This window comes from Schistocerca gregaria, chromosome 5 (assembly GCF_023897955.1).
Source record: "Schistocerca gregaria isolate iqSchGreg1 chromosome 5, iqSchGreg1.2, whole genome shotgun sequence".
Classification (NCBI taxonomy): Eukaryota; Metazoa; Arthropoda; class Insecta; order Orthoptera; family Acrididae; genus Schistocerca; species Schistocerca gregaria.
The window spans coordinates 383,599,342-383,626,609 of record NC_064924.1 but is presented as its reverse complement, the minus strand read 5'-3'; the positions used below and the strand labels follow the sequence as shown (position 1 = coordinate 383,626,609).

At 41.2% G+C, this 27,268-nt stretch overlaps 2 protein-coding genes across 4 annotated transcripts in view; one reads left to right on the top strand and one right to left on the bottom strand.

Annotated features, from left to right (window-relative positions):
* Positions 1 to 22,421, bottom strand: part of LOC126273199 (cilia- and flagella-associated protein 161-like) — a 376,598-nt gene extending 354,177 nt beyond the window's left edge. For 2 of the 3 annotated variants that reach the window (XM_049976740.1, XM_049976741.1), the window contains exon 1: positions 22,229 to 22,306. In XM_049976740.1, coding sequence (XP_049832697.1) covers positions 22,229 to 22,297 — 69 coding nt within the window. In that variant the 5' untranslated portion in view covers positions 22,298 to 22,306. Of the gene's footprint in view, positions 1 to 22,228 lie in introns of all 3 variants that reach the window. The other variant, XM_049976743.1, reaches the window with a different exon arrangement.
* A 125-nt stretch (positions 22,422 to 22,546) lies between these two features.
* The window catches only part of LOC126273201 (Golgi phosphoprotein 3 homolog sauron), a 41,224-nt gene continuing 36,502 nt past the window's right edge, over positions 22,547 to 27,268 (top strand). The window contains exon 1 of the mRNA XM_049976744.1: positions 22,547 to 22,828. Within this exon, the coding sequence (XP_049832701.1) occupies positions 22,634 to 22,828 (195 nt within the window). The 5' untranslated portion in view covers positions 22,547 to 22,633. The remainder of the gene's footprint in view (positions 22,829 to 27,268) is intronic.

The following is a 27,268-nucleotide window of genomic DNA, read 5'->3' as shown; positions in this document are numbered from 1 at the left end:
CAAGACCTCGACATCTCGGAATGTGTTCCTCAGCCAATCCCTTATTTTAGTCAGGTTCAAGTGTCAATTCCTCTTCTCCCTAGTTTGATTATGTAACAACTCATTAGTTTCGTGATACACCCATAAAATCTTCAGCATTATTCCGTAGCATCACATTTCAAAAGCTTCTAGTCTCTTCTTGTCTCAAATACTTATCATCCCGTACAAAGTTACATTCCAAACAAATACTAGCACGGTTACTTTTGCTCACCAAATAATAAAGTTCATCCACCACTTTTAGTGGCAAATTTACTAATCTAATTCCTTCGGCATCGCCTGCTTTAATTCGACTACATTCTATTCCCCTTGTTATACTTTTGATGAGCCCTATCATACAATATTTTTTCAAGAAACTAGCTATTATGTTCAACTGCTCTTCCAAGTCCTTTCTATCTCTGACAGAATTACAATGTCATCAGCAAATCTGATAGTATTTATTTCTTCTCCTTGAACTTCAATTCCTGCTCCAAATTTTTCTTTGGTTTCCCTTTTTATAGCTCAGTGCACAGATCGAATAACATCTAGGAAAGGTCACAACGCTGCCTCACTCTATTCTGTTACTGCTTCCCTTTCACGTCCTTCAATTTTTTCAACTCCAGTATACAACAACACAAGTTGTAGATAACCTTTTGCTCACTGCTTTTTATCCCTGCTACCTTCATGATTTCAGCGTGTATACCAGTCAACAATGTCAAAAGCTTTCTCTAGATTCCTAAATGACGATTATTTTTAAACAAAGATGCAGCTTCTACGAGCACTTCAGTGAAATGTAAAACACGTGAATGTGAAAAAATATCAGTAGCATTCGAGACTGGTAATCACTGGTTTGAGTCTCGTTTTTGTCATTTTTTTTTCTTCAGTTAGAATTTTACATTATTTAAATATGTATGCTAATTAACACGTACAGAGGGGTCCAGAAAAATGTAGACACTCTTTGAAAGTCAATATTAATGGAACAAAATGTCATACCACTACAATTCTTGTATGGGGGAAGACTATTTTAAATATTCAAAATAACTCCCATTAGCAGCCGAACAATGTAGATGACGTTGAACTGTTGATCGAACTACGGGTGTCACTGTTGCCGGTGTGATAGCTGCACAGATTGCCTCAATGGTTTCTTGTAGCTCGTTCAGTGTAGCTAGCTCCTGTTGATAAACTCCATTTTTCGAGATCCCCCATAGGTAGAACTCAGGAGGTGTAAGGTCTGGGTACTCAACAGCTCCTTTTTGTCCTATCCGTCGTCCTGGTAGATTTTTCAGGTAAGTAGGCTCTGACATCTCTGTGGTAGTGAGACGGAGCACAATCTTATTGTAGGTAAAACCTTTCATTTCGAAACACCTCTTGGATAACAGGTAAAATCGATGTTTGCAGCATATGAAGATTCATCTCATTAGTTTTGGTCAGACAGACCTTTCCTTATGCATACCCTAAACAGTACTGTTGGCTTCAAATTTATCCAGAATACGATAAATTGTTGTACGTGTTGGTGGCTGAGTTCCCTACACATTACGCCATTGTCGATGTACCTCCACCATGTTTTTGTACTTCCAGTACCATTTCAACATGGCATTGTGCTACTCAAATGACAATCTTACTTCAGTCATTGCTGCACTGTCATCTTCTGGAGAACGGATGCCAATATCTGCTGAGAAAAAAATGAACTGTGCTATCGAGCAAAATTGCAATGATACGTCATTTTGTTCCGAAGATATTAACTATCAAAGAGTGTCTACACTACACTGGACCCTGTGTATGTAACTAACGTCTTCATGAAAATCGCCTGTGAGTTGAGGGGCGTTCACCCATTTGAACAGTGAACTTGATGCCATGAATTTTTTTCCCGTATTTTTACTACGCTTATCAGTCTGGCTTGTGTGAGATCATATCTGTGGTATAAGAAAATGGACACAGCCGAAATAAAGATCATTCGATATTTCTTTTTTGCTCCAGAAATGTAATTTATAAAAACTTTTGTTTGATCCAAAAATCTTTATTTAATAGTCTTTCGTAAAACATAGGTAATTAAGAATTTATATTTGCAATGAATTTTGTGTATGATGTGTAATACGAAATAAGATGTGCATTTTTCGTAAAAAATGGTAATTACATATTTGTTAATTACCATATATTTAATGAATTTCGAATTTAAATGATGCAGCTACTCTAATTAAACGAAAATAAAACTAAAAAAATAATGACCAAAACGAGACTCGAAGCAGTGCTTACGTCTTGAACGTCTTCGACTTTTTTTATATTTATATTCATGGTGATTATCATTAAAGTGCCAGTTTCCAAACGCTGTAAAAAAAAGAAATAAACCGCTGCGCAGAACGACGTCAAATTTGAATGGAATGTTATCGAAGAACAGGGAACAAAAAAAAAAAAGTAACGAAGATTTTCCCACCAGACGGCACTGTAAGCATCATAGCGCAAATGGGTTTGACTACGAATGACAGACTAATCGCAGTATGATGACTATGACGTGAGATGCACAATAATCAATAGTGCTTTGCAATGTGCTTGACTGCACAAGTTTGGTATCCAACATAAGATAAGCCCAGCCACCAAGGCAATGTCGTATCACATCAGATGAGAAAAATCAGTCTTCAATTGCCCTGATGGCAAAAACTTCATAAAGAGCAACAATGGGAAGGGCTTTTAATTGTACTGAGACCAAAAAAGACAGAGAAAACAACTATAAAATCTGTCTGCAACTGCTCTGAGTTCAAAAACCGTATAAAATGCAACAATGAAATAGCTTTTTAATTATTTTAGACTGACGCAGGAAATGTTCAGTACGCTGTCAGCTTTTTTCTGCCACAAGTTGAAATCGAGAAACAGCATGTTCCACAACAGATAGCGCTTCAGAGATCACTTTCTGAAGCGTTGTGTACCTTCAGCTCAGCTACGTTTCTAGTGTTCAGAGTTCAGCGGCCGCTCAATGGCGTGTTTATCAGCACCCTTACAAAGACCAGTAGAAATAATGTGGTTAAAATGTAGAAAACGAGGTAAAAGAAATAACAGGCACACTTAGATACAATCGCACTCACTCTCTCCCAATCTCATCCCTTATCACGCACTCAGTCACACTTACAACATGAAAAATAATATGAAAAATGGCGAGATGTTTGAAAACTGTCATTAAAACACAATAAAGACTAAAGGAAAATAAAAATAGATTAACAGCACTATGTGGTTGGTTAATTACTTACCAAAAGCATGGATGCGCCCAGGAACTCTGATAACACATTAAAAACGCCCCAGAATCTTAGGAAGAAAGTTGGACAATTCACAAAATTAGAAAGCAAGTTGGACAATTCACAAAATTATGAAAGTCATACAACATCTGTTTGATTGTCAGCTAAAATAGATGGCAAATCTGCTGAAAAATGAGCTAATGCCATTTCATCCGAAAATAAAACACAGATTAGCAAAATGTGGAGCACAGTGATCTTTATGCCACAAGCGCCACACATTAGGGAGTTGTCAGACACAGCTGATTATTTGTCACTTACAGCCACTCATTTCCATCGATGCATGGCTCTGTGCCTTAACGCCGGCCGCGGTGGTCTCACGGTTCTAGGCGCTCAGTCCGGAACCGCGCGACTGCTACGGTCGCAGGTTCGAATCCTGCCTCGGGCATGGATGTGTGTGATGTCCTTAGGTTAGTTAGGTTTAATTAGTTCTAAGTTCTAGGCGACTGATGACCACAGATGTTAAGTCGCATAGTGCTCAGAGCCATTTGAACCATTTTTGTGCCTTAACAACGAGGTGATAGCATTCGGGGGAATGGTGCACTGCGGTAATTGACGATTGTGATATGGCTCCTTGGCTGCTATCGTACCCTTTCATTCCCCACAATGCACATACTTCCTGGCACCCAGCAGAGAGACAGCTGCTTCCCTAATCTTTATCGTTAAAGGACAGAGTCTTGAATATTCTGGACTACTTTTCCTGTTGGGTACAAACGTTGCAGAAAGCGAAGTGCAATCAAGTAATGGGAACAGCCTAGGAATTTAGCACTCGAAACACATTACAGCTGCTCCAGTGGCTCCTAGATTTGTACATTTCAGCATCGGAGACAGTAACGTCTTACCTATTAGATTTTGAGGACAGGATCGGGGAAAACAACAGAGCAACCAATGGAGCCCCCCTGCTTAGACCCATCCATAAATACGCCTATTGAGGTGTGGTGCTAAAATATTGTATCAAAATGTATGCAGGAAAGCAACCTCTCCTGTACTGCACTACATCTAAAATTACCCTGGGCCTCTACAGTAATCAGTACCGTAGGGGTTAAAACACTGGAGTTGGGGTTGTTCTTAACCCACACCAAGTGACTCCAGCACACGCTGCACGCTGATCCCAAATGGCTTTGTTGCTCGTGAATGACTGGAGAAAAGGTGTACAACAGTATGGTGCGAAGGTGAATGCGGAACAGCGACTTACATAAATGATAAACCATGTGGAGTTGCCGCTGGAAGGTCAGTGGCAGTTCTCCAGTCTCAGCACAGACTTCTATAGGCACCTGTAGCCAGCCTAAACCCCTCATGGCGGATAGCGTCAATAATGTTCAGATAAGAAGGCCTCACTGACGCATCCACTGTGCACCTATAGAGTAGTCACGATTGCACAAAAGCCCTATAAAAACGGAGTAGACACACTCTGTCTACTCCCCAAAGCCAGTGCCTAATGGATTTTTAAGATACTCGTATTCAATGCCTTCTGGGTTCTGGCTTTCAGGTCTCTCAGGTATGGTAACCACGACAGTTTGGAGTCGAAAATGAGACCGAGGAACCTCACTGCACCTTAAAAGTGTAGAAGTGTGGCCCTCATACGCAAATCCAGTAAATATAACACAAGAACGATTAAAATGAACACACATACACTTGTCTGCAGGAAACTGAAAACCCGTCTTTGCAGTTCACTGCTCTAACCATTGCTGTGTATGCTGCATCTGACGAGTTTCTGTTGCAAATTGGACTGCAAAATCGTCCACATATAAAAAGTTTTCTATAGGACTCCTTACTTTTGATGTGACAGTGTTTATAACTATGGCAAAGAACGTAACACTTAAAATGTTGCCCTGAGGAACACCTTTCTCCTGCTCAAGACGAGGTCACAACATGTCACCATATCAGGAGTGAGAACAGAGCTTAGAAAGGAAGGACCACATGAAGACTGGGAGATGGTAACGAATGCCTCGCTGGCGTAATTGCCCTAGAATAATACTGTGTCGACAGATAGTGTCGTTTGCCTTACTGATGTCAAAGCATACACCTATGGTTATGTAGGAAACCATACTGAATAGCCACCTCTAGCAGGGTTAGTTGTTGACAGTGAATCGCAATCTCCTGAACCCACACTGTGAGTGGCTAAGGAGTTGTCTGGTCTCTAACATGCAAATGAGGCGGCAGTTGACCATTCATCTTTCCTACATAGTTCATTAAAGCCATTCTCTGTTATAACTGAACACATTCGGTCCTTTCCTGGTTTGAGGATATGTATCAGAATGGGCTCTCCCCATGTGTCAGGAGAGTTGCTTGTCTGCCATGTCGAATTGAAACTTGCAATGAGGATTTCGTTTGGTACTCCTGGCAAATGTCGAAGCATGCTGTACTGGATTTGGTTGTGACCATGTGTGGTATCACGAGCCTCAGACAGTACTGGATCTAGTTCCCACATGGAGAAAAAGCGGTTTAAATCTCATAATTGTTGGATCTAAGTCTCTCTATGGTTGCACTGTAGTGGTGGAATGCCAGATCCTGGCTGGTATTAGCAGTGGCCGACACAAAATGCTCTGCCACCGTCTGAGAGACACCCATGTTTCAGCCCTGCTGCTATTGGTAAACGACATGACTTACCAGAAATTCTCCTAATGGATTCCCATAATTTTATGGAATAAGTGGAACGGTTTATAGAGTCCAAGAATGCTTACCATGACCTTTTTGTTGCTCTCCTTAGTGACATGTTGAAGCTTGGCTCTCAAGACTCAAAAGGCTGTGAGGCTGTCTGCTGTTGGGCAGCATTTAAACCTTTGTAGGGCTGCATGTCTGACGCAGATTGTTGAGCAGCACTCCATGGTCCAGCAAGGTACAGGGTGGCACCGAAGATGACCTGAGGACTTTGGGATGGTTATGTCAGCAGCATGGTAGATCACTAATGTGATGTGATCCACCTTTTCCTGGAAACTTCATTGCCATCCAGCTGGCTGAACAGTACCTAGTTAGCCCTGTGCCAATTCATTTCAGTGACTTCCATTCACGTAATGCTCCAGCGAGTAAGTGAATGCTCAGTGGAACTTGGTCACTGGAGTGAAAGTCATCAGTGTTTCCCCTTGAGCAGAGTCTGCAAGCGCTGGAGAGCAGAAGTAGATGGCTAAAATCAACAAATATCAGCCAAGAAATGAGTGGAACTGCCTGTTTTGAGGATGCACAGCTCCTGAGAAATCCTGAGGCTCTGCAATACTTGAGTACTAGGGCAAGTATAGTTCGAGTCTCATAATACATTATGGGAATTGAAGTCATCCAGTAGGAGAAATAAGTGCAGGAGTTGTTCTATACGGCCTATGACAGCAACAGACTCTATTGCATCCTGTGGAGATAGATACCATCAGCAGATAGTGATCTTCTGACCCATATGAACTTCAGCAGCTACTATTTGTATGTAAGTAACCAAGGAGAAAGCTGAAGACTGGTGTGGTATTATTAACAAACACAGCAACCACTCCCTCCTTGCTTTCCCCAGTCAGCTCATCCTTGCAGTGCGTTTCTTGTAAACATAAGCACAGGGAGTGTGCCTGTGCTAGAGGTTTCAGTTTCTCCCTGGGTCCTGAGCCCATTCATATCCCATTGTAGTATGGGAGCCACTTACGATGAGGATAGGTACTTTCACTCTGTCTCTCCCTGAGGCAGGGAGCCCACTACAGGTGGAGGTTCAGCCTTGAGGCAAGATGTTTGCCCTGGACAGACTTCACATTCTGTTGGCTCTGAAGCAGAAGTAGCAGAACGATCAGATCAAATGACATACACTTACAGTCTACTGCCTGTTTTTATATGTGGTAAAAGCTTCGCATTTGCTTTCTTGGTCTGAGAAGGCTTTGAAGAAACTACTGCAGCAGTGGTAGAGGCAGCACTGCTCTTTTTAAACGATTCTGTCTTTGGAGTTGTTGGGAGCTTTGCAGTGGTGACTTTATCTGATGTCCTTGGTGGGAGGTGGGGGGGCTATGGGCTTGGAAACAAATGCAGCTTGATTCATGCACTGGCAAATGCAGGTAATAGAGGTAATACTAGCAATCTCAGCATTGGCTGTTGGTATAGACTTTTTAAGGACTGAAGCAAATGTTGTAGTGAATTTGGGAGGCTGCATGGCCTTATGGATCTTCTTGGCCACAACATCTGGGATGCATTTTGTTGCTTTAATCTCCTGTCTCTTCCTTTTTTACATGGTAGTCTCTACTCCAGAGAGGGTGGTCCCCAGAGAAATTTACACACTTTGGAGGAGATGAACAACCAATTAATTCGTGGGTGGCCTTACCACAATTGCCCCAAGTGTCTTCTCACCTTACAACCTAGATTGGAGTGTACCCAAAGTGCTGGCATTTAAAACAACACACTGAGTTAGGGACACAGGGCCACATACTTAGGTGAAGGAAACTCGCCTTGATATGCTACGGGAGTTTCATGCTCTTGAAGGTCGGATTTTACCATATCCACATGCGTCCTTTTCATGACATTTTGTACATTGACGTCACCTTGCAGCATGCACAACTGAGTCTCACAGCATTTACCAGTGAGGGTACAGGTAATCTGCAGGACCCCCTCTTCTCAAAAAAAACGAAAAAAATGCCCTGCTATAAATGATGCCATCAACTTGCACCACAAAGTTACCTTTGAAGAATTAAATGGTACCAGTTGATGTGTGGATGTTTTTTCCATTGGTCATATTCTGTAATTCTGTGTACTGACACGTCCTTGGAGATGAAAATATGTTTCGTCCATCACAGAATGTTCCATGGCCATTCATTGTTCACATCCACATAAGCAAAAAATTCTAGAGCAAAAATTTGTCTTTCTGGCAGATCGGCATGAAGCAATTCCTAACCATAGGTAATTCAGTATAGATAGCAATGCAGGATGTTTAATAGAACATCCAAAGTTAAGGCAGTTCCCTCATGCACTGCACGTCTGCACATGACTGCTCAATCCCTTGTGCTAGGCTATGATCACATAATTTACTGACGTCGGATAAATTGTTTTCCTCCTCCCGCTTCATTGCACTTCAAAAGAACCTGTCTTTTGAAGTTTGTACTCATTTTCTCCATACCCTGCAGGCATCAGATCAATGCCCTTTTTCGTACCTTTGAATGTCTGGAACTTCTGCAGAGTTGTTGGTGCACAGTCACCATTCTTGTGAAAGAGCTTTACCAGCAGCATGTGATACTCCGCTCAGTTTGACATCATTCTTAGCACCATTCCTTTTTTATAACATTTTGAAACTCGAACTTTGATTATAATCATTCTGTATTTTACACTTCACAAAAATTATAGTAGAACACGCACCTTTGGTTGCAAAATTATCACTGACCAGGAATGGAACCTAGGCTGTGCATGTGGGAGGAAAGGATCCTACCACGCAACCACGCAGACCCTTGAGATATTGTTAAATTTTAGTTAGTTAAACACACTCAGAAAACTTCAAGGCCGATTTTCTTGAGAATTTTTGAGAGTTGCATCGATATGCTTTGAGTGTGTCAGTACCGCCTAGTGTTTTCCAACATTTCTCCAGAACCCAAACTGATCTTCTACCAATTTTTCCATTTGTCCATAAATAATTCGTGTCAGTATTTTACAACTTTCACTCATTAAACTGATAGTTCAGTAATATTCACATATGTCTGCATCTTCTTTCTTTTGAATTGGAATTATTAAATTCTTATTGAAGTCTGAAGGTATTTCACTTGTCTCATATGTCTTGCACACCAGGTGAAATAGTTTCATCGTGGTTGACACTCCCAAGGACCTCTCTAATTCTGAGGGAATATCATCTACTTCAATGGCATTGTTCTGACTTTTAACTTTCAGTGCCATATCAAATTCATAATGCAGTATCATTTGTCCCGCCTCATCTTCATCTACTTAGTCTTCCCTTTTTATTGACAGGAATATTAGATTGTGTAGTGTTACTCATACTTAATAAGTGCTAATAACATGTTGAGAACAGGCTTTAACAGTTTTATTAACATGAAATAACAGAAGTTACAAATCCAAAGAATAAGTAGTAAACATTAACATAGCAATCCAAGATGCAGACACAAACTTGGTGGTCAACGCCATTCATTTTGCACCACTCAGCTATGCAAATCGTGCCACAACTGTATCTCTGGATTGTGTGAACGGAGCTAACATGCATGACCACAGTAGTTGACATATTTAGCAGTCACTACAGGAGCCCCCTTGGTGAAAGTGGATCATGGAAAATCTTCTCTGAACCGGGCCAGACAGTGGACATGTCATCCGGACTGGGTGGTGCACGTTAGTTCAGCGTTGACTTCTTGTGGCAGCAGGGCTTGAAGTTGGGGTGTTGCATCTGACTGGTGTGCAGATCTTGACCACAAGGTGGGTGATGCCTCCATGAAAATGTAAGTGGGCTGCACCACTAAGAGACACGATGGCCTTTTTTCTGCTCACTATGATGACCATCTTGTGTGTTTCAGTGCAGGGTGCGGTGGAGTCCAGTATAAGTTGGTTGCAGTTCTGGCTTGACACAGTCTGTACATAAAATGACGCGCAAACAGCTGTCGTGGTTGTTGTGCACAAATGTTGTTGGACAATTATGCCTGCACGTCTTTGACTGTTTTATGTGTTTCACATGTTCCAGTAAATTTCAAAGGAACTCAAGTTGGTTGTCCGTTTCTAACATAACGCCACTGACAGGCTCAAAGTCTTGCCATGAACCAATTTCGCTGCTGATGAGTCTATATCTGGTTTGTATGTAGCTCATAGGCCCAGCAGGTCTACAGGCAGTGCCGATGTCCAAGACAACCTATGACACATTAGCGCAGCTTTCAGCATCTCATGTCACTGTTCCATCACTCATTTGCAGGGCTGATGATAACTGATCTTGTGATGGGCATAGCAACTGAACTTCGCTGAACAAGTCTGACTTGAACCGTCGGTCTCTGTCTGTAGTGGTATGGAGCAGACAGCCATACATCACCAGCAAGGTTGGTTTGAAAGTGTTGGTTAGTGTTTTTGTGGAGATGTTGTCCGTAGGGACTGCTTCAGGCCATTGTGCGCATCCATCAATCATTGTGATATATAACATCAGCCGCTCAATGGAGGAAGGGATCCCTACACATCAAGGTGAACGTCAGCGAATTGTGAAGAAGTGTCTGGGAACTCTTTGATCAGCAAATGAACGTGGCGAGTGATTTTGAATAGTTGGTAATGCTGTCAAGTTCTCGTCCACTTGCAGCGGTCTCTTTCTATCCCTATCCACTGATATACTAGGTTGAATGTCAACTTGAACAACATACTGCAAAATGCAATGGGAATGAAAGGGCATGATCTGCCACGAGACACCTCACAACAAAATTTCATGTTATTGCCAGGCACGTCGACTAGCTGCAACTTAAGTGCAGTAGTGTCATCATGCAATATGGTGTGCACCTCGGGATATTCTTGAAGTTCCTTGGCAAGCACCATCATGTCCACAGGCCGTGAGACACTGACCACTCAAGAGACAGTCCACAATCACATTTTGTGATGTCCAATATGTGGCGAATGTCCATCCAGAACTGGCTAATGAATTCCAATTGGCTGTACTGCTGTGAGGAGCAAGTGTTGCTATTTATCTTGAAAGTCTATGTTAAAGGCTTGTGGTCAACGTATACCATGAACTCTCTCGCTTCAACCTAGTGGGTTGTAATGCATTCGCATTGCTCAGGATAGGAGACCAACGTGGCGTCTGATCGAGTAGCCTCGCCTCTTCACCCTGTGAGTGAACAGGTGGCTGTACCTTCAGCAGGGTCTGAGCAGGAACATGTGGGCAGGGGTTTGCTAGTTATTGGGAGCTCCAATGTTAGGTGCATTATCGAGCTCCTTTGGAAGATAGTGTTCAAGGCTGGAAAGAAAGCCATTATGGAGGCAGCCTTGCCTGCAGATGTCGAGCGTATAGGGTGCTGTCGTCTGCAAGTTGTGGCTCACAGCACCTTCAATGATAGGTCATCCTCAGTTCTTACAGGCAGCTGGTGGAGGTGGTGCACACTGCTGTCCTTGCATTAGGGTGCAAGCACAACTCGGAATTTGCTGCATTGTTCCCAGAGTTGATTGTGGTCCTTTGGTTTGGAGCCGAGTGGAGGGTTTCAGGCAAGGGCTTCATCGTCTCTGTGATGATCTTGGCTGCAGATTTCTGGAACTGCATCATTGGGTGGGGATTTGTAGGACTCCACTTGATAGGTCAGGGATGCAATACACAAAGGAAGCAGCTACTTGGATAGCAGAGTATTTGTGGAATGCACAAGGGATTTTTTAATGGTTGGCCTGGCATAGTTCCCATGAACACTCACCAATCGATACAAATATAGGGATATCAGACGTTGTTCAGAGTAAAGACAGAAATTTTATCAGTAGACCGTCGAAGTATTTGAAACGAAGTTCTCAATCTCAAATTAATCTTGGGACTGAGATTCGGGTAACACTCGAAGTAAAAACTTCTGAGATATTTAGCGAGTCTTGTAATGCTTATCGGAAAGACAGATTAGATGCCGTAGGATGGGGAATGTTCATTGCAGTAGAAAAAAAAAAATTGTCTCAACTCAGGGTTATATCAAGTGTGATAGTGAAGTTATCTGGTCACGCATAACAGGCTTAGGTGAAACTAAGTTAATTGTTGGATGTTTTTACCGACAGCCAGACTTCGCTGTTATAGTTCTAGAGTCATTCAAAGAAAATCTATGGTCATTCGTGAGTAAATACCCAGATAATGCATTACTGACTGTAACCTACTGAGTATCGACTGGGACGTGTATTGATTCATTGCATCTTGTGATGTACTTCTGAACACGTTTTCCAAAAACTGTCTTAAGCACCTAGTTTGGCAGCCCATACGCAATGGAAGTTTCTTGGACCTTGTAGCTAGAAACAGGCTGGACCTTATCAATGCGGTCAGTATAGAGCAGGGGACTAGTGATCATGATACCATAGTGACTATGGTTACGAAAGTTAATAAATCTCTCAATAGGGCTAGGAGGGTATATCTGCTAGAAAGAGCAGACAATGGACCACAATCATTTAGTTCCAGAACGATGGCCATAGAGGAATTATGGGCAACATTTAAAGAGACTGTAAATCATCCTCTGGATAAATACGTGCCTAAAAGTGGGTTCAGAACAGAAAAGATACATCGTAGTTTAATAATGAAATTCAATAAATGCTGAGGAAGCAAAGGTTGTTACACTCTTGGTTCGAAAGAGGATGCACAAATGACGACACACAAAGATTAGTAGAGATCTGTGCATCTGTGAAAACCTATATTAGCGAAGCCTACAAAAACTACCACCACATACCTTGGCTAAAGATCTGGTGGAGAACTCGAAAAAATTCTGGTCCTATGTAAAATCTCTAAGCGAGCCTAAGGCTTTCATCCAGTCTCTCGTTGACCGATCTGGTTTGACAGTAGAAGATAGCAAAAGGAAGGCCGAAGTTTTGAATTCCACATTTAAGAAATCGTTCCTGCAGGAGAACTGTACAAATGTAGCGTCATTTGACCACTGCACAGTGTCCTGTATGGATGACATAGTAATAAGCACTCGCAGTGTAGAGAAACAACTGAAAGAGTTAAAAACGAATAAGTCACCAGGTCCGGGTAGAATCCCAATTCGGTTTTGCAAAGAATACTCGGCGTCATTGCTCCGTTACTTAGTTTGCATTTATCGTGAGTGATTCAACCAGCGCAAAGTGCCAAGCAACTGGAAAAAAAGGACAGGTGATTTCTGTATATAAGCAGAATAAAAGGACAGAGCCATAAAATTACAGACCAGTATCCTTAACACTGGTTTGCTGCAGAATTCTAGAGCATATTCTCAGTTCAAACATAATTTCCTAGAGACAGAAAATCTCTCGTCCATGAATCAGCGTGGCTTCAAAAACCCAGCATGCTCTTTTCACATATGATATACTACGAACTATGAATGGAGGGCAACAGACAGATTCCATATTTCTAGATTTCCGAAAAGCATTCAACACAGTACCCCACGGCAAACCGTTATAAAAGGTACATGCATGCAGAATAGGCTCCAAGATATGTGTTTGGCTGAAAGACGTCTAAAGTAACAGAACGTTGTCCTCAATGGCAAGTGTTTATTAGAGACAAGGGTAACAGTATGAGTGTTCCAGGGAAGTGTGATGGACCATTGCTATTTTCTATACACATAAATGATCTGACAGACAGCATGGGCAGCAATCTGCAGTTGTTCGCTGATGACGCTGTGGTGTACAGGAAGGTGTCAAAGGCAAGCGACTGCAGGTACCCTCTGCCATGCACTGTATAGCGCCTTACGGAGTGCGTGCGAAGTGTGATTGGGAAGTTTTAAGAATGGATCCGCTACTGTTTACTAGTTTGGCGGGCGGGTACACGGAGGGATGGGAGTGAGTCTTTGCCTTGTCCTTGTACGCCCTGTAACAGGAAACTGTGTTTCCTTTATTCAGTTTGTTGTGGCAGCTCATTGTGAGCGGGTCTTCAAAAATGGCTCTGAGCACTATGGGACTTAACTTCTGAGGTCATCAGTCCCCTAGAACTTAGAACTACTTAAACCTAACTAACCTAAGGACATCACACACATCCATGCCCGAGGCAGGATTCGAACCTGTGACCGTAGCGGTCGCGCGGTTCCAGACTGCAGCGACTAGAACCGCTCGGCCACCCCGGCCGGCTGTGCGGGTCTGTCTGCGTGAAAATGGGCGTAAAAACGGAGCAACGAGTTTGTGTGAAATTCTGTTTTAAAACTGGAAAATCGACTTCTGAGGCATACGAACTATTAAAAACAGTTTTTGGAGATAATTGTATGAGACAGTCAAATGTTTTTGTCTGATTCAACAGGTTTAAAAATGTCCGCGAATCATCTGAAGATGAACCACGGTCTGCCCGTCCTTCCATCTCAAAAACGAATGAAAAAATTGTGAAAGACTGTGACTTAGTGTGCTCTGGTCGTAGACTTACAATTGGGGAGATGGCTGATGAACTTAATTTAAGTTTCGATGCAGTTTAGTCAATTTTAACTGAAGATCTGAACATGCGCCGATATCCGCAAAATACATTTCAAAAGTGTTTTCAAGTGACCAGAGTCAATATCGACTTGAATTGTGCCAAGAACTGATTAACTGGACTAAAAATGACCCAGATTTGTTAAATATGATAATCACAGGTGAAGAATCGTGGGTATATGGATATGATCCTGAAACCAAAGTGCACACTTCACAGTGGAAGACGCCAGGTTCACCACGACCGAAAAAAGCACGGCAAAGTCGGTCGAAGGTGAAGACAATGTTGGTGATTTTTTTCGATTTTACCGGTATTGTGCATCACGAATTTACCCCTGGAGGACAGACAATTAACCAGGAATACTACAAATGCGTCCCTGAGCACGAAAAGGTGCAGAAGAAAAGGCCTGCATCGTGGAAAGACAGCAGTTGGGTGCTACACTATGACATTGCTCCAGCTCATCATGCCTTCTCCATCACTGAATTTTTGACCAAATTCAAAATTCCTGTGCTTCCACAACCACCATATTCCCCTGATTTGGCCTCTGCAGACTTCTAACTGTTTCCTAAACTGAAATTTTCAATGAAAGGGAAGCGATTTGACTCGACTGAAGACATCCAGGAAAATACGGAGAGTGTCCTTAACACACTTCAGGAAAAAAAAAAAATCCAAGAATGTTTCCAAAAGTTGAAACATTGTTGGAGTCGGTGTGTTCAGTCAAAAGGGGACTATTTTTAAGGAAATGCATCACAGTAGCATGTAAGAACCACCATTGCACAATACAAGCCCATTCTTAAAACTTTCCAATCACATCTCGTATGTAGGTGTAGATGAACCTGTGGTTGGAGGTACCTGATTACTTAATATACGGCTAAAATTTTCTGATCATATGCGGTTTATTTTAGCTGGAAAGATGATACCTTGTGCAAAAAATAAGCCAGCAGCTGCCCACACGTCGTCCACCCATTGTTGGCTAACTGACTGGTGTCCGCCATTAATGCCAGTGGAGCTTTGAGCTTGTGGTGCACCAGTAGTGCACGCTCTTTTTGGTTGCTTCAAAAGCTGCATTGATCTTCTTGGTCCATTGCACAGGAGAACTGCTCTTAACATTGGGACCAGCTAGTGCTGTGTTCAACAGTGCCTGCTGCTCTGCAGTGTGTGGTAAATGCTGGCACTAAAAATTGAGCATTCCTAAGTATCTAAGTTGCTCTTTTATTGTAGACCGCGTAGGTAGCTGCAATATAGCTTCAACCTTCTTAGAGACTGTTAATGAGCCTGCTGAAGGTATTCGATGACCCAGTAATTCAAATTCAGGTTGACCAAACACACATTTCGCCATGTTCAACACCAGGCGGTATTTTTTTTAAACACTCAAAAACCCCTCTCAGATGCTGGCAATGTTGATCCTTCGCCAGTGAGTACACTACAATGCCATCCAAATAGGCAAAACAAAAGGCCAACCCAGGCAAGAAAGAGTCGATCAACCGCTGCAGATTTTTGAAGCATTACATAGGCAGAGAGTCAAACTTGCTCTCACACAAACCAAATTGTGGAATAATTGCAGTCTTTAGATTGTCTTCTGTTGCCACAGGATTATGAGTACATGCCTTTACACAGTCTATAACAGTGAATACAGTGCCTTCGTTCACCATGTAGTTATAATTTCTTATAGTGGCACTGGGTAGCAGTTAGGCTCGGTTGGTGAGTTGACTGCTCTATAATCACCACACAGACTCCAGGCTCCTTGCTTTTTTGGGTACTAAATGCAGTGTAGACACTCATGGGCTGCTGCAATGTCAGATGATGCCTTCTTACAGCATTGCATCGAAATCCACTTAAGCAATGATGAGGTGTCCTGCAGCCAGTCTTCTTGGCTGGTAAGACTAAGGCAGTCTATCCCCGGTTCACGATGTACGCTCCCCGGTTAATGGCTGTACCATGCAACACTTGCTGTGACACACCTGGAGGTCTCATTAAGGTTGACAACTCACACAGTAGTGAGTGGTACTCCTCATCCGCAACCCGTATGACCTTGATGTCGTATGTTCCGCATCACCATGATACCCCGTGTCTGTAAGTCTGGTAATATTGTCCACTAGGTGGTCATTTGCTGTGTCAAGCAAAATCTGGTAGTAAGCTAAGAAATCAGCACCTATAACTGCTTCAGTCACATCTGCCACAGTGAAATCCCATGTGAAATGATAGCAGAATCCCAAATTCAGCTCTTCAAGCAACATGTCAGATATCATAACTGCTGAATTATTTGCAGCAGATAAGCTAAATGCAGCGGGCAGTCTGCAACAGCATAGTGATACTCTGGGCAGGATTCTAATGCCAGCCCCTATATCTATTAAACACCCAGTCAGTAATGAATAGGTACCAGGAAGTTGTTGGGCAGTCAGTGGCGCCTACAGCTGACCACTGTTTGCATTTGGGCAGGTGCAGGGGATACTGCACTTTTTAGTCTGTTCTCCGAATCTTCTGTGGTACATGAAGGTTGGCAGACCACTGTCTGATATGGACTGACTTGAGGAATGGCTCCTAGGTTACCTGCGGCTACATCCTGTTTATTGACTATGAGCTCCTTGTGACATCAATGTCTGCTCAGTGCATAAACTTTGGTGGACAGACCACTGTAATCTGCACATGAGACGGGAATGGTCACAGACACAACACTACCAGACGTTGCCACAGTACTAACCTGTTGGTTCAGAGCAATGGCTTCTTGGATGCTGCTTCTTCTGCAACAGCATCCAGAGACACCTCTGTCCATGATGCAACGATTGCTTTTACCTGCAGCGGCAGATGGTCTTTCCATAGAGTCCGCACAAGATTGTCAAGTACTGTTCCGATGTCCCTCTTGCTTTGGAAATGGCCCAGGTACTGGGATGGTTTTCTGTCACCTAGGTCTTCCTGAGTCAGTACTTGTCTGATACGGTCTTCCTGTGATGCTGCGACTCTACAAATAATCTCTATCTTTAATCTTCTGAATGTGTTCTCTGCTGCTCGAGCCAAACTTCGGAAACATAGCATTGATCGAGCTGACTTACTGTTAATTCAAATTTAGTTGCATCTGCTATAATTCTGGCGTAGCAAATGTTGGCCCTGACCTGGGGAAACCAGAGAACTGGATTAAGCAGCTAAAGCAGTAGGAGGCGTACGGCCAGTCACGATACTTCAGGCAGTTCCATCCTGTAATCAATGCTGCTGCTGACCAGTTTCTCAGCACTGACCACATCAGGGTCACCACTAATGGGAATATTAAATCATGTAGTGCTACCTGTACTTAATAAGTGCTCAATCACATGCTAGAATAGGCTTGAACAGTTTCATTAACATGAAGTAAGGGAAGGGAAAGAACTAGTTGCTGTAAATGACTTGACAATATGCAGCAAGCGAAGAGCAGAATAAACATAAAGTAAACAAGTTACAACTCAAGGAGTAAGTAATAAACATTAACACAGTGCTCCAAGCAGTGGACATGAACTTGGTGGCTGACGCCATTCGTTTGTTACCACACATTCACTCAATTAATGCCACAACTGCACCTCTGGATGGCACAAATGGAGCTAATGTGTGTGACCACAGCAGTCACCCTGTGTAGTTGTTGCTGCACTATAATATCATAGTCAAGTTCATTTCCCTTGTAGATGCCCCTTTGTATAATATTCTTTTCAACTTCTAGATTTCTTTTCTTTGCTTGGTACTCACCATCTGTGCTGTTAATAGTCATCCTCCCATTGTTTCAGTCAAATGTTGCTTACTGATGCCACTGAAACTTTCTACTTAATGCTGACTATGAACCTCTCAGTAATTTTAATCAGGAGAAAAAGCCACCATCAATGGCAAAAAAAATTGTTGACAAATTCCAAAATTAAGATGACACTGATTGCCTTTTTTCAATAAAAATGACATGATTCATCATGACTTTCTGTACAGGGGAGGCAGGGAAGATGATGAACACCACAGTACTGACTGACACTTGGTCTCCGAATTGTATTGGTAGCACCAGGCCTCATCTCCTAAAATGACATGACTATTGAACAACATGAGGCTACAGTACTCTGACTGACTGCACAACAGGCGTTTGCTGACAGTTTCCCATGGCTTTATGACTGATGTCAAAAGTGTATAGTTTCTAATGGTGACTACTTGAAGGCCAGTGTAGGTATTTTGTTTGCAACCCTTGTTTCTTCTATTTTGTGAAACCATTCACCAAACTTTTCAGATACACCTCATATATAAATGATTTAGAGGTCAATATGAGCAACCTTCTTAGACTGTTTGAGATGATGCTGTCGTTTACCATCTAGTAAAGTCGTCAGATCAAAATCAATTGCAAAATGATTTAAATAAGTTACCTGTATGGTGCAAGAAGTGACAATCGACTTTAAATAATGAAAAATGTGAGGTTAGGAGGAGATTAGTGTTTAATGTCCCGCCGACATTGAGGTCATTAGAGACGGAGTGCAAGCTCGGGTGAGGGAAGGAAATCGGCCGTGCCCTTTCAAAGGACCCATCCCAGCATCTGCCTGAAGCAATTTAGGGAAATCATGGAAAACCTAAATCGGGTTGGCCGGAGACGGGATTGAACCATCGTCCTCCCGAATGCGAGTCTAGTGTAAAATGTGAGGTTATTCATATGAATATCATATTAAAAGGAAACCATAAAATTTCAATTATGTGGTAAATTACACAAATATAAAGTCTGCCAATTTAGCTGAATACCTACAGATTACAATTACAAGGCATGCTATGGAAGGGTTGGTATTATTTTGAAACAGTGTGTAGTTTTCATAATGTGATATAGTGGCATTGAGATTGGACTCACTTGATCGCTCTTCATTTTGCAGACACGCAAAAGAAGGAAATAAGTGACCATATTCTGTTGACCTGCCTTCCGTCGCACTTCTACCCTTGACATTTGCTCTCTCCCACTGCCACCAGTTACATCCCCAGAACACAATGTACATGTCTCTACTGTATTTAGATATGGTACAGTCATTTAATAGTTGATCCTAACCCACTTCATTTAACCATAAACATTAATTTGATACCATTAAATGCTTTTAATAATTTATGATATTTTAAATCCTCTGCAATGCAGGGATTATTATTTCTTGAGAACAAAATAACTCTTAGGGGTACATTATCAGCCACGTTATCCCTGTTATGTGTTGCTAGATGTTTTCCATAGATTTAGCCGTCCACAATATTGTGGCTACTATAAAAATTAGTATTTTTCAATTTGTTTTTAGAGACCTGATTATGATAGAAAGCTGAATTGTGAATTATACAATAAAGTGCATGTGTAGCTTTAAGGTGAAATAAATGCACACAAGTTGTTGAATAGAAAATGAAAAAGTCAAATAAATGGGCATATATGTTTTCATTCCTCATAATTATAGTAGGGCCTACTCTGCTGCATACACTGATAAAAAATTTGTCTCTTCACACTTCATTATTGGTTCTGCAAATTACATTTATTACCTTATTAATCAAGTACTATTAATTAAGAATGTGATGTTAATCTCAAAACTGTGGTATCTGAAACCACACATTAGTTTCAGAACCTATTTTGGACAGAGAGACTTGAATAAGCAATCTTACATTTTTATTATAAATTTTGGTTGTGCTGTTTACTACAATCACCCTGAAGTTGCTAATACCATGAACGTAAAAAGGTTTGTCATCAAACATGAAACATGAAAAACAACTGTGATTGAAAATCATACATCCCAATACATATTTATTATTCATCACTTATCATTTTATGTCAGTTAAACTGACCTACTTTTTACAATGGAGCCAAGTCTATCTAATGGAAATCAGAGAAAAACTAAGTTACCTCAGCTTAGTTCTAAAGTTGATGAATACTAATCAAAATATGTTCCTGTGATTTTGATGCAAACAACAGTATGGAAGGAGCAAATGTTACCAGGAACAGAAAGAGAAAACCATTCCAAAACAGCACAGCAGCTGGATCTTCAAATGGTTTAGCAATATGACTGTCAAAAATAACAATCAGGTAGGTTCCCAAATCATTGACTCATGGAAAGAATAGAGTGAAAGGGCCATGCTTAATCACCATACAAATTCGTCTGAGGAAAGGGAAATCACATTTAACAAAATAACAGTTTCATCTCTCTCATCAGAAGCATCTCTTCAACACCTTTAAGAAAAAGAGTCCCTTGCAAGAGAACAGAAATCATCTGTCGGTATCAGTCTCTATCATTCTTGTGTAAGTAACAATCACAATACTACTGTCAACCTCCATGGATTATTGATTGGCATCTTACCTGTACACACACCTTACACTTGGCACTGATAATGCTAAATCAGGACCTACTACAAGAAATAACCAGTGATGTGAGCACACAGGTTGCCAGAGGAGGAGGAGCAGGAGGAGGAGATTAGTGTTTAATGTCCCAGTGACAACACTTGGATTAGGGATGGATGCGGCAGAAAATTGGCTGTGCCCTTTCAAAGGAACCATCCCGGCATTTGCCTGAAGTGAATTAAAGGAATTGGGAAAACCTGAATCAGGATGGCTGAATGCAGGTTTGAACCATCTTCCTTCCAAAAGCGAATCCAGTGTGCTAACTACTGCACCACCTCGCTTGGTACAAGGTGCCTGACTGGCAGGATTGTGTCATGGTGGAAGCCACAATTTTCTTTACAACACCAGTATTTAACTATTAACCAATTATTCATATTCAACAAGATGCCTTTTCTGGTTTTACATACACGTGGGGACACTGTGTATACTGATTTTTACGTGTGCCTTATGCCACACAATGACAACATCCCTTGCTTAAAAAGTTCCTTACTATTTCTTTTAACTTTATTTCTTTTCCAGTAGATCACTGGTTCACTTAGGACACACCAATAAGGGGACCACAAAATCTGAATATTTCATTATTATCTCCAATTTTACTATTTGTTTGGTACCAAGAAAGGACACTATGGATTTGTGTACCCGACTGAATTGTGTTTCTGCTTTGTGAGTCCAGTCATTTATTTACTTGTCACCATTCCATCTCCTCCTTTGTTTTGCATAAACTGTCCAAGTTTTATGACTTCCTCTCAGTAAGACAATATGTAATGCCATAACAAACAGCAATTTGTTGGGGTAACACCTTCTGAAGTGTAATATAATGTCACAATGCATCACACAGACGAATTTTATGATAAGTATTCATTATACAAAAGAAAGAAATTACAATTACATGCAGAGTTCACACAGACAGTAAGTTATACTTTGTGGGTACAATATCTGTTTCACTGAGTATATTAACCACAAACCTACAGTATAATCATTCAATGAAGAAAATGGTTAAGATCAATTCATTAGCTTTTAGAATAATAAAAATAATCACTAACATAATAATACAAGGAGAAATAACTGCGGTAGTTTTAACTGAATCTTACAGTGGTACAGAAAGGTGTGACAATCACAAAACGTCTGGTAGACAGTAACAGCAGGCTTCTCTCTACGCATACTTAGTTCTTTTTTTCTGGACATTGCTTTCTACAACGCAGAGTAATAACCGAACTTAAATAACTGGTTCATTACTTTCCTGAAAAATCGTCAGAGTGAGTGAGTGAGTGTGTGTGTGTGTGTGTGTGTGTGTGTGTGTGTGTGTGTGCAACCTTTGTTGTTTCTGACACATTTCACATACATTTTATCGCGGATTAACGAACTAATTACGCAAACTAAAATTGTTAACAAAAGTTCATGTCTGTCGCGAATAATAATAGTTTTTTTCATTTATTTGTACTGACAACTTCTCCGTAGCTTATAAAATTTTGTTGACAGCAATGAAGAACCTGAAAGGCGTACTACTTCAGTTCTAAATGCGAAAAGTAGAGGTCTAAAAACAGTTACAATTAGCCTACATCATCAAACTACAGATTTCAGTACCTCTTCTGAATAAAGCTCTTCGTTCCAATTGCCAATCCTTACACTTGAGGAATACTTTGGTCGATCCATAATTTTGATAAAAAAGGAAGGCTACCACTTCTGACAATTATGTAAAGCCTACATTTCAAGAGTGATGAATATTACCAGCAAAACAGGCTAATCGTCTGGCGTCCAAGACAGCTGATTTTTGTTCGTTGTTGCCTGGCAACGAAAATCTCTACATCCCTTGCAGTGCATTCTGGGTTCAAGGCTTCGTAACATCAGCAGCCGCCATATTTGTTAGACGTAAAGGAGTGTGTAGAGAGTGTTACACATGTCAACAGTAGACTGATGACGTTGAACAGCTAGTAAGCTCTCAGTTGCCGTACAACTACCTACAAAATCTTCAACAGACAATCGCTAGAAATGCATCGAGGTGATGGACTTGTGCAGAGACGGAATGTGTCTCGTGAAAATGGAGAAGGAGTGTCAAGAGATAACATAGATTCAGATGACAAGAAGTCGGGAGACCGAGATGACGACTTGGAGGATGGAGATTCGAAAGAAACAAGACTTACTCTTATGGAAGAGGTTCTGTTATTGGGGCTCAAGGATAAAGAGGTGATTAAACTGTGTATGTTATATCAATATGCTATGTTAAGGGACAGCTAATGAAACGTTCTGATTAACTTTTCAGTGCGATTGCAATCGTAAGTTTACAGTGAGAGTCACCATCACACTTCCCAGGCACTCATTAGTTTTCAGTTTATGGCGTGCTAAGTGTTTATTAGAAAACAGTAAGTTTGGCGAAAGTAACGAAGTTATGGCAACTTGCTTGTTACGAAGCATGTGTAATGTGCGTATTGCGTTAGCTTAACGCTGTTGCCTTCTTCAACGTTCGTTATTATAGACTTTGTGTATAAAGCATTTCACTAGACATATTTGCTTTGCTGGGCAGCCATCCAAGTCTCATCATTGTGACGAAGATTATATTTCTTCCGTAAAATGTTTCGTGACAAGCCACATGCGTGTGTGACATTAGTTCTGAGGGGGCGGGGAAGAAATTTGCAGGACAGTTCTGTATGTCCATGTTGTGCTTTCAAAATCGAGATAATAGATTTATTGGTAAAAGGAGTCATTATCGCATGAGTTGCACACACCATACGGATTCGAGTAACACAACCAAAGCACATCATATTCAGAAAACTGGTTAGCAGATGAGTGGCATTAATGTCGTACAATTGGCAAAAACAATTGCCCACATTCCGATATTGCTGTGCACTACATTTTCGAACTTTAATATCATGGAGTTGCTTTCCTTGCGTGCCCTGAAATTGCTTCTAAAACGCGTAGCCAATGAAAACGAAATGTTAATTTCACTTCGGTAGCCAACGGGTATTTAAGTAAATGAGAGGCACAACTTAAGGATTGATGTCAATTCTTGGATGAACTGCTTCGTGCATGATATATTGGTACAATGTATCATGACATACTCGCGCATTTCCCATGAACATTCTGCATTGTGGAATGGGAGGAAACTGTAATATGTGTTGCAAAGAGAGATACTTTTTGCCACGAACTTAGGTGGCTTGCGGAGTATGGATATGTTATGTAGAATTGGTCAGAACAGTTAACCAGAACTTCTTGTGCAGAAAATTGTTTATTCTGATTACACCAGTGCTATAGAATTTGAGTACTGGCACTCTTTATTCTGCTTCCTACTTGTACATAAAAACTGTCTTCTATATAGAAATGCTGATGTTTCACCTACTGTTTGTCGAATAGTGTACACTTAAACCCCAACATGTACACATGTTCATGTGTAAAGTTAGCATCAGTTTAGATTATATTGCTTAAAAACAGAGTTGGGCATTCTGACTACTGCTACCAGTATACTTGTTCCCTCATGAAATCATCCATCACAGTTCAGAAGGAATGACTACAATACTAGAAAACATGACATTGGTTATGCCACATTAATGTTGTCTTTAGCACAAATGCTGCAACCAAAATTTTTGATCACTGACTGGTGCCCATTGATAAAAAAAGTCTGATAGATAACAAAACAAATTTGAAAATAAAGTGGAAAAATTTTTCTTTGCCAACTCCTAACCCATTGAAGAATTTCTGTTAGGCCCTATTGTACTGTGTAGGCTAAAAGCTGGTGGATAGGAACCACTACATAATTTACATCTGTATGTTTCATGTAAACATATTTGCAAAATAATTCGACTTGTTCCACTTCATAACAATTTATCACACAAAGGATGCATGGAATGTGAAACTACCAATAACACTGCAGAAAAGTATAGCATGTGCTGGCTCTATAGCCATCACGACTAATCTACCACCAGATCCTCTTCCTGAGGAGATGCGTTGCATTATGTTTGAAACAGAAAACCAACAGCAGAAACATGGTTTTGCATAGACAGATACAGCGCAGATGGTCATTGTTTGAGTCAAAAGACATTTATAATAAATGAGTAACTTATTTCTGTAAGGTAACATATTCACTTACATTGTAGAAATACTTCTCAACAGGAAAGATTTTAACTCGGCTCTAAAAGCCATTTCCTTCTCCAATCTCTTTGAGAGTTGGGAGTGCATTATAAAGAATGACACCAAGTGGTTCACTTGTTTTATATGGTGGGAACCACAGTTGTGAGTATTATAAATGTGGTAATTTTGAAATCTTAGTCCCAACATCAATTTATATTTGTGTACGTGAAAGAAGGGTGTAAAAAGCAAAGCTGGTTTTTTTTTTAAGTAGGGTCTTGCAGTAAGTCCTAGCAGAGCTACATGACAAGATTTGAATAGCCCTTTTCAGTAATGTAAAGATTTCATGTAATTGACTAGCCTGTTAATTTTATCCCAGTAGAGTATTCCACAAGCTGAAAGGGGCAGGGAGTAACCAAAATAAGCCTTTCTAGCTCTGCCAGAAGAAAGTAGTTTAGAAATAATTCTCTGAGCAAAGTATGCAGAACTGAGTCTCTGGAAAAGTTCAGTTCAGTCTTCCCAATTTGTCTTGATCAAGATGCAATCAGAAAAGTTATGGGCAGTCGTATTTCTGCTCAGCACCAGTTGGAGATCTTGGTTTTGAGTTATCTTCTCAGATTGAATATAATTTGTTTTCTTCACATTAAGGTCAGCCTGGTGGCACTGATTTTATTATTAGAATGCACTGATGTAGAATATACAACCTGTGATCCGTTTTGCAAACTTCTTGTTTTCTATCCATTTTGTACCCATTGCTTGCAGCTTGAATGTGTACAGAAAATTGCAATAGAGATCAACATAAATATTTCCACGCTTTTTATTGCTCATGAAAACCACGCATTGCATGTTGTACCACCACACAGAGACACCTTCAGAGGTGGTGGCCCAGATTGCTGTACACACCGGTACCTCTAATACCCAGTAGCACTTCCTCTTGCATTGATACACCCCTGTATTCATCGTGGCATACTAACCACAAGTTCATCAGGACACTTTTGATCCAGATTGTCCCATTTCTCAACGGCGATTCGGCGTAGACCCCTCGGAGTGGTTGGTGGCTCATGTTGTCCTTAAACAGTGCAATCCCATGCACTTTCAATAGAGATCATGTCTGGAGAACATGCTGGCCACTCTTGTCGAGCGATGTCATTATTCTGCAGGTAGTCATTCACAAGATGTGCATGATGGGGGCATCCATGAAGACGAATGCTTTGCCATTATGCTGCCTATATGGTTGTACTATTGGTTGGGGGTGGCATTCACGTATCGTACAGCCATTACTGTGCCTTCCATGACCACCAGCGGTGTACGTTGGCCCCACATAATGCCACCCCAAAACATCAGGGAACCTCCACCTTGCTGCACGCGCTGGACAGTGTGTCTAAGACATCCTGCCAGACATCTGACGATTTTCTGGTTGAAGCCATATGCAACACTCATTGGTGACGAGAACATGATGCCAAACCCGAGTGATCCATTCGGCATGTTGTTGGGCTCATCTGTACCAAGCTGCATGGTGTCTTTGTTGCAAAGATGGACGTCGGGAGTGAAGTTGTGCATCATGCAGCCTATTGCACACATTTTGAGTCGTAATGCAATTTCCTGTGGCTGCACGAAAAGCATTATTCAAAACTGTGGCGTTGATGTCAGGATTCTTTTGAGCCATAATCCGTTGTAGGCCATGGGTGGCCTGAGTGAAGCATGTCATTGACAGTTCCTGTCTCTCTGTATCTCCTCCATGTTCCAACAACATTGCTTTGGTTCACTCCGAAATGCCCTTGTTGAGAGCCCTTCCCAGCACAAAGTAACAATGTGGACATGATCGAACCGCGATATGGACCGTCTAGGCATGTTTGAACTACATAAAACACGAGCCATGTACCTGTTCCCTGCTGGAATGGCTGGAACTGATCAGATGTCGGACACCCTCAGTCTAATAGGAGCTGCTCTTGCATGTTTGTTTACATCTTTGGGCAGTTTTATTGGCATCTCTGAACAGTCAAAGTGACTGTGACTGTCTGTGATACGGTATCCACAGTCAATGTCTATCTTCAGGAGTTCTGGGAACAGAGGTGATTCAAAACTTTTGTGCATTTCATGTGTGTAATCTAACACTGTTTCTGTATGTTATGTTTGAAAGTCATGTTGATTATTATTCAGTAGATTGTTATTTAAGTACTTAGTGATTTGATTTCCATTAATTTTTCAAGTACTTTAGAGAATGCTGACAGGAGTTAAAATGACTGATAATTCTCAAATTTATTCCTATTAGCACTCTTGACTTAAGGTGTCCCTTTTGAAATTTCTAATCTATAGGGAGGGAGGGGTGGGGGGACACTCAATGAATGATAGATTTAACAATGTGAGCCATGGGCTTTGCAAATGTGTGAAGCAGTGTGGCATTGGTGCATCATCTAAACCTGCTGACATTTTGTATTTGAGACTTATAATCGCCTTTACTACTTCATGTTCACTAGTTGCAGCTAACTTCAGGCTGTATGCAAGTGTATAATACCTAAGTTTATCCTGATTTGCGAAATTTAAGATGTGTGTTTGGGAATCATT